Raw genomic sequence first — 7328 nt, forward strand, 5'->3', positions numbered from 1 at the left:
AGTTTAAGTCAATATTCTTTGTCCTAGTGGGTTCGTTCTTTATTTCTAGATGCTACCTCCTGGAGTTATTCAACTCGTAGGCAAAAAAGAAGAGAATGCTTGGAGTAGTTAGAGAATAAGACGGTTCTTTTCACTGGTTATATTAAGTTGAAATTCCCCCTCCTCACGTGTAGGGGGTGTGGATACATGTGAACGGATGAATTGAGATAGGTCTAGAGATAGCCAGAATATGATTGGAGAGAGAAAATCCATTATGATACCATGTAAATATTCATCCTAAAGGCTCAAACTATTGAGTGAAGAGCTTCACAGATATGTGAGGGGACAAAAGGGTTCAATAGTAACCGGTATAAGACAATTCTCCAAATAGGAGGTTAGGTTGATGCAAAGTGATATACAATGAGATGAAGAAAATCCCATTCAATTGATTGAAAGCTGAAGTGAAATTTCATCACCTTATATGTTTAATATTTTTTGATTTGGTTACAGAGTTGTTGTTGGCAATCATTACAGAAATTTTTAGTTTATTTTGGTTTCAATTTATTTCACATCTAACCAAATGGATCCTAAAAGATTAACCTCATCACCCCCCCCCCACCAACTAAAGGAAAGAAAAATAATATCTCCCCACAACTCTAATAAACATTTTTCTTTGCAACTCAAATCTATCTTTGATTTTCAAAACCTGGTTTCCTATGGGGTTTAGTTTCTAATAAGCCGGTCCATAATTGTGTTTACTGGCAACAAGTTTCAAATTTAGATTTCAAGTTTTAATATGTACATTTATGTGTCGCATTCAAATATATTTCAAAGTAAGGAAGAAGGCATAAAAATACAAAATAAAATTTGTAATTATACCAATAAAGAACTAAATAATACCATTATACCAACAAAATTTGTAGATATTTTATGAGATAGCAAAGAATAGTCTTGTTACTGATTTGAAAATTGATGTACACCTAATTTTATTTATTTTGGCAGTAAGGGAAACTACCTAGCATTGTGTTGTTGACTCTACGGGTGTGCTGACGGTTTTGTTGTAGGTGGTCCCTTGGGTTACTTTTTAAGTTTGTCTTTGTTATCTGTTGATGGCCATGCCATAGGATAAACATTTAGATATTCTTTTTATATTCACCCTCTTAATATTTAGTTATAGTGAAAAGACTAATACATTATCAGCATCATGTGCCTTCTTACATTTTCTCTCTTTTTTGATATGTTCGCACTTGGATACAAATCTGTGATACTTTTATTGTGCTTCAATTGGATCAATTTGGCATAGGAGATTCCATCCTACATTGACACCATATATAGATCCCTCATGTATCGCTATCTACATTTCATATCAATGAAGAACTAAATAATGGTATTATCCATATGGAATTTATATGTCATAATAGGTAAGAGAGAGTATCAGTGTAAATCTCACTATTTAGTGTGTGAAAGATGTATAAAGAAATTTGTACAATAGGATGCATACTTCTTTTTTTCACTTTAATTATAATCACAAAGCTTATGTAAAATTTTATGGTTTTAACATAAACGAGAACTATTCTATCCATAAAATAAAATAAATAATAAATAAAAATAAATGAGAACCAGAGTCATTGCTGAAATAATTCAATAGTCAGTGAGTTTTTGCATATTGATCTTGCCAGTCTACCTTATTGTGAGGCTACTACTGTTTCTCCTCCCAATTATTGATTTAAGCGTCCAAGCCCATTCTTCTCTGGGGGGCCAAGAAAGGAACTGATGATGCAACTTGCAAGTGTTTACAGAATTTCCTTCCACTACTTTGGGCTGTCACGTCTGATCCTTGGAGTTGGACATTTCATCGTCAATTATGTACAATAAAGGTTAAGAGGTGAGAAACTTCTCTCCTAATAAACCGAAATCGTGCTACTCACTTTGGGTTGTCACATCTGATCCTTGGAGTAGGCTATTTCATCATCAATTCCATACAATAAGGGGTAAGAGGTGAGAAATTTCTCTCCTAATAAATGAAAATCATTTTGGGTTGTCACATCTGATTTGGAGTTGAATATTTCATTATCAATTCCATACAATAAAGGGCACAATAAGGGATAAGAGGTGAGAATGAAAATCATGTTACTCACTTTGGGTTGTCACATCTGATCTAGAGTTGAATATTTCATCATCAATTCCATACAATAAAGGGTACAATAAGGGGTAAGAGGTGAGAAACTTCTCTCCTGATAAAGGGGAATTGTGTTTATTAACACACCTTATATCTCTCCATCTGCTACGTACCTCGGTGTACTGTGCTGGGTCCTCTCTATACACAAGTTAAACGCAAGAAAGAAAAGAGGGGATGGTGGTGAAATTGGGAAGAGGCTGCCTCATAATAGCAGCCTTGTTCATTGTTTTGCAGGCTAATTGTGAAGCTCAGAAAAGTGAGTGCAGCCCTTCTTCATGCGGGAACCTTGTGAACATTAGCTACCCATTTTGGTTGAAAGGCCATGATCCTCCCCCGGAGTGCAGGGACCCTCGATACGAGCTCTCCTGTGAGAATAACCGAACCGTTCTATATCTGTATTCAGGGAAGTACTATGTAGACTCAATCTCTTATCAGAACCGAACCATGAGAGTGGTTGATTCCGGCCTCCAGATTCACAATTGCTCCTCTCTACCTCTTTATTCCCTCACATCTTATGGTAATTTCAGTTATTTATTGTGGTATAATAAAGATCCTTACTACTACCCGTGGCTTCCGCAGTTGGAAAACTACATAGTTTTCTTGAGTTGTGAAAGTCCAATAATCACATCATCATCATCATCATCAGCTCCACACTTTGAGGATACCTCTCCGTGCATTAACGGTTCTTTGGGTTCCCAATATTCTTACGTTTTTGTGGGAGATGAGTTGAATTATTCAGATGTACCGGACTCGTGTACCATCGGCACAATGGTTCCAATTCGAAAGTTGCAAGAGGCCGGTGATCATCGTTCTTTCTCTGAGATACATTATGAAATGGCCATGGGGTTTGAACTCTCATGGTTTCGCATTGATTGCAGAAGCTGTGACAACAGATGGGGCGATTGCCATCCTGCCCAAGATCCTTCCAATCATAGCTTCATCATCACCTGCAAAGGCGGCTGCATAGGTCTCCTTAAACATTTGTTCTTATTTCTTAGGTTTTTTTTTTTTTTGGTAGGTTCTTAATTTCTTATGTCATGTTTCGTAAACCTTTTTTTCTTTTAGCGCATAATATGGATTGGTCATTTGTTATATCATCTACCTGGTTCCGGATCGGAGAGATCTACCCCTTTTTAAAACAAAATTAAGAGAAAAAAAAAAGTTTTTATTATGATTTTGCCCTTAGACTATACATGTGGATCGTGAATGGAAAGGTCAGGATCGGAGACTGGGGATCCATCAAGCTCAATATCAATTTCAATTGGCCTGGATCGATTTGGATTAGACAAATCTATCTTTTTTTTTTAATCAGTTTTATTGTGATTTTGCCCTTGGATCATACATGTGGATCGGGATCTGAAATGTTAGAATTGAGGATCGATGAAGACCAATATCGTTTCAATTTAACCTATATTGACCGTTTCGGTCCGGTATTCCAAAATTAATTTTTAGTTTCTGATTTTACCACTTTGCAATCTTGGGTTGGTTTAAACTTTGACAAGTGTACAGGGACCTCTCCTTGATCCACCAGTTCAAAATTTTCGGCTTTGCTTGAACGACCATGTGGCATTTTTAAAAAGACATGCTGGCTGGACAGGAGAGGTGATTCTCCACAGCCCACTTTGGAAATCCGTATACTAATTGGTAGCCTAAGTGACCCTTGTACATAGATAATCATGCGTGATTATAATTTTTTTCATTTTTTTTTCTTGGGAATTGATTCTCAGGGAGTGTTGGCCTAGGTCATACGTTCTCTGTGTCTATCTCTCTCCTCCAAGCAAATGGTAAGGATTTTTTTAGACAAGAGAGAGATAGGCACATGAAAGCACTGGTATAAACTATGCTCCAAAACTGAGTTTTTTTTTTTCCAAGTATTATATTATTTAGACTTGGTTACTGATATACTAAACAATGCCATATCCAGTTTATATGTTGAATGGCTGATACATTTTTCGTACCTGGGAATTGTAGGCCTTAAGCACTTCTTTTGGAGGACGATTTACTGTAAGGACTTGCACTCAATTTATTTATTTATTTTTTAATTTCTAATATAAGAAAAAAAAATTCTTTTCCACTCACATCTTTTCCTTTCTGGCTTTTGCAAATTACAACAGACAATGTAATGCCGCCCACTCTCTGGATAGGTAAGTCTTGATACTGTTTCTTTTGATTTGTGAATCTTGAACTATATATGGATTCATAAAGACTCATGGAGATGCAAGGGCAGGGGATGGAATTGGGAAGGATTAAATTATGAGTTAACCCCAATTTGCAGGTTTGCTATATCTAATATATTTTTCAACTAGCTAGCAAGGAGTTTGGCTCACTTTAACCTAGCTAATTAACTACTGGTTGTCAAGTAATTGATTAACCCCACCCATCCAAGTGTGGATTATTTGGCTCTCAAGTCACAAATCACAATGGGTGGTGTCCATCGTGCTCTATTTTTTAGTGGAAGAAATCTGGATATATATCACCAATTGATTAAGGTGGTGTGTTTTTTTTTTAAGACTTAAATAAACATAGTAACTCGTTTACCTAAAAAAAAAACATAGTCCTGATTTCTCTACATGCCATTATGTGGTTTTTAAATTGTTTGAAATTTTTGGTTCTTCGCACGACTGTTTGAACGACATGGGGCTTCAAATGGTATGGGATCGGATGACCCTATTGGGTAATTTGATTGAAAAATGTCACCCAATATGATATGCTACCTAGCTGTCTAGGGAGTTCTTGATTAATTCCAGAGTCAGAATGCGAAGTCATCTTGCCCATGTGGCAAAAAGAAGAGGACGTGGAGGTACCCTTTAAATTGTTGAAGTCTACTTCTATGTAAGTCTCTTTTCTGATGTTATCAGTTTCTCGTCCAATATTTTCTGCCTTGCCAAACTCCTCCCATTCTATTTAAGGATTGCTTAGGTATTATTTTTTGCTAATCAGACCCACAAGAAGAATTAAAGGTGACAAGTCTTTATTGACATTATGCAATATTTCAATATGTTGATTCTAACATGATGATCTAAGTGTTATATATTAATCTCTTGTCCAGGGACAATCTTAATCTTCTTCTGGATGCTTAGAACTTTGTTGGGATATCTATGTTTCCCTGTATTCTTGATCTATATGCTGCGACGAAGGCACCTCTCCTTGGATACTAACATCGAAGAGTTCCTACAAGAGCATAACAATTTATTTCTAATTCAGTACTCATATTCTGATATTAAGAAGATGACTAAGAATTTCAAAGACAAACTTGGTCAGGGAGGTTTCGGGTCTGTATATAAAGGAAAGCTCCGAAGTGGAAATCTTGTTGCCATCAAGATCTTAGCAACATCTAAAGGCAATGGAGAAGACTTTATCAATGAAGTTGGTACCATTGGGAGGATTCATCATGTCAATGTGGTGCGACTTATCGGATTTTGTTTCAAGGGATCAAAAAGGGCTCTAGTGTACGACTTCATGCCAAATGGGTCATTGGACAAGTACATCTTCAATCAAGAACAAAGAGGAAATATTTCCTTATGTAGTTGGGAAAAGATGTACAAGATCGCCCTAGGAGTGGCTCACGGGATTGAATATCTCCATCAAGGTTGTGATATGCAAATTCTACATTTTGATATCAAGCCTCACAATATTCTTCTGGATGACGATTTTACTCCAAAAATTTCGGATTTTGGGCTTGCCAAACTATATCCAACAGATGATAGTATTGTTTCTCTCACTGCTGCAAGGGGAACAATAGGATACATAGCTCCAGAACTGTTCTACAAAAGTATGGGAGGTGTCTCCTATAAGGCTGATGTTTATAGTTTTGGAATGTTGCTGATGGAAATGGCAGGAAGAAGGAAGAATGTGAATCCATATGCTGACAATTCGAGTCAAATTTACTTCCCATCATGGATATACGACAAACTAAATCAAGGAGAAGATATGGAAATGGAAGATACCAGTGAGGATGACAAAAAAATAGCAAGAAAGATGATCATAGTAGCATTGTATTGCATACAAATGAAGCCTGTTGATCGCCCTTCCATGAGCAAAGTCATAGAAATGCTAGAATCACCCACTGAGCTTCTACAAATGCCGCCAAACCCTTTTCTAGCATCACTTGAAAGGGTGGAAGAAGATCATCTAATTATGGAGTCATCACCCAATTCTGAATCATCTAGTTAATTGTAATTCACTTTCATACAATTCGATGATTTAATCATCAACTTAAATGTAATTAATCTGCTATAAATTATTAATTATGCAGTTGATAATTAAGCAATAGTTTGTCTGCTGTAATCAAATAGAAAATACAATTTCTTTGATTATATATGTCAGTTGTCTAAATCTACTTATGTTTCTTTAATGGCGAAGGTTTCAATTGATGATTAGAGAGTATGATGAAACCATAATGTAAAAAGTTTTAGCAAGTGTCTTAGAAGCTAATCAAATTCATCTCTTTCTAAATCAGTATTCACTACTTTGGATGTCAATGGGACAATACAAAATAAATTATTATATATGAACTATATAAAAGAAAAAATATTGAAACCAAATTCTAGTTTAGAATTATGACATCCTTCAGAGAAAGCTGATAGGGTCTCAACTAAAGATAATAGAATAGTGGATGACAAATTAAAATTAAGGAAAAAGGTTAAGCCAATGGGAGAGCGCGCACGAGCACCTTCAATACGCGACAGCACGGTCATTTCGCACCCGTTGTATCTTGGCGTAAGTACACACTACTGTAGAAATCACATTTTTCACCCTGGAGTGGCCAGGCGATGATGAAGTAGAATTCCCTTGAAAATATGACACTATATTTTAATTATAGCAAGGTGTCCCTCCCCATGTCCTAAGCAATCTCCTAAGTGCCCATGCTAGTTTCGGAGGTAATTATTTGACAAGATGTTTTCAAAATATAGTTAACGGACTTGACATACTTAGCACGAGCCAAGATCAATCCAAAGACCCTAGACCGATCCTGGTTCAAACAAAGAGACAACTAGATCCGACCTAAGAAGCCAACCTAGGTCAGTTTTTATATTGACCCGAGCTAACAAAATTTGCAATTTGGCTGATGCCAGATGTAGTTTGGTTGACATTGGTTGAGCCTCATTTGGCAAATGACCAACGTCAACCAAAGTACACTTTGTGCAGGGAAAATTTTCACTTTTTGCCA

At 36.3% G+C, this 7328-nt stretch overlaps 1 protein-coding gene across 1 annotated transcript; it reads left to right on the top strand.

Moving 5' to 3' along the window:
• Window positions 1-2273: 2273 nt before the first annotated feature.
• On the top strand, window positions 2274-6476 carry LOC122079143 (rust resistance kinase Lr10-like). The gene is made up of 4 exons (XM_042645400.1): window positions 2274-3125; window positions 4130-4162; window positions 4273-4302; window positions 5208-6476. The coding sequence occupies exons 1-4, from the start codon at window positions 2333-2335 to the stop codon at window positions 6329-6331; spliced, it is 1980 nt and encodes a 659-aa protein (XP_042501334.1). The 5' UTR covers window positions 2274-2332; the 3' UTR covers window positions 6332-6476.
• Window positions 6477-7328: the final 852 nt, after the last annotated feature.

The sequence above is a fragment of the Macadamia integrifolia genome, chromosome 5, assembly GCF_013358625.1.
Source record: "Macadamia integrifolia cultivar HAES 741 chromosome 5, SCU_Mint_v3, whole genome shotgun sequence".
Taxonomy (NCBI): domain Eukaryota; kingdom Viridiplantae; phylum Streptophyta; class Magnoliopsida; order Proteales; family Proteaceae; genus Macadamia; species Macadamia integrifolia.

Coding starts and splice junctions, on each gene's coding strand:
- LOC122079143 (XM_042645400.1), top strand. CDS start 2,333: ATGGTGGTGAAATTGGGAAGAGGCTGCCTCATAATAGCAGCCTTGTTC. Junction 4,163..4,272: donor CTTTTGGAGGACGATTTACT/GTAAGGACTTGC, acceptor AAATTACAACAG/ACAATGTAATGCCGCCCACT. Junction 4,303..5,207: donor GCCGCCCACTCTCTGGATAG/GTAAGTCTTGAT, acceptor TCTCTTGTCCAG/GGACAATCTTAATCTTCTTC.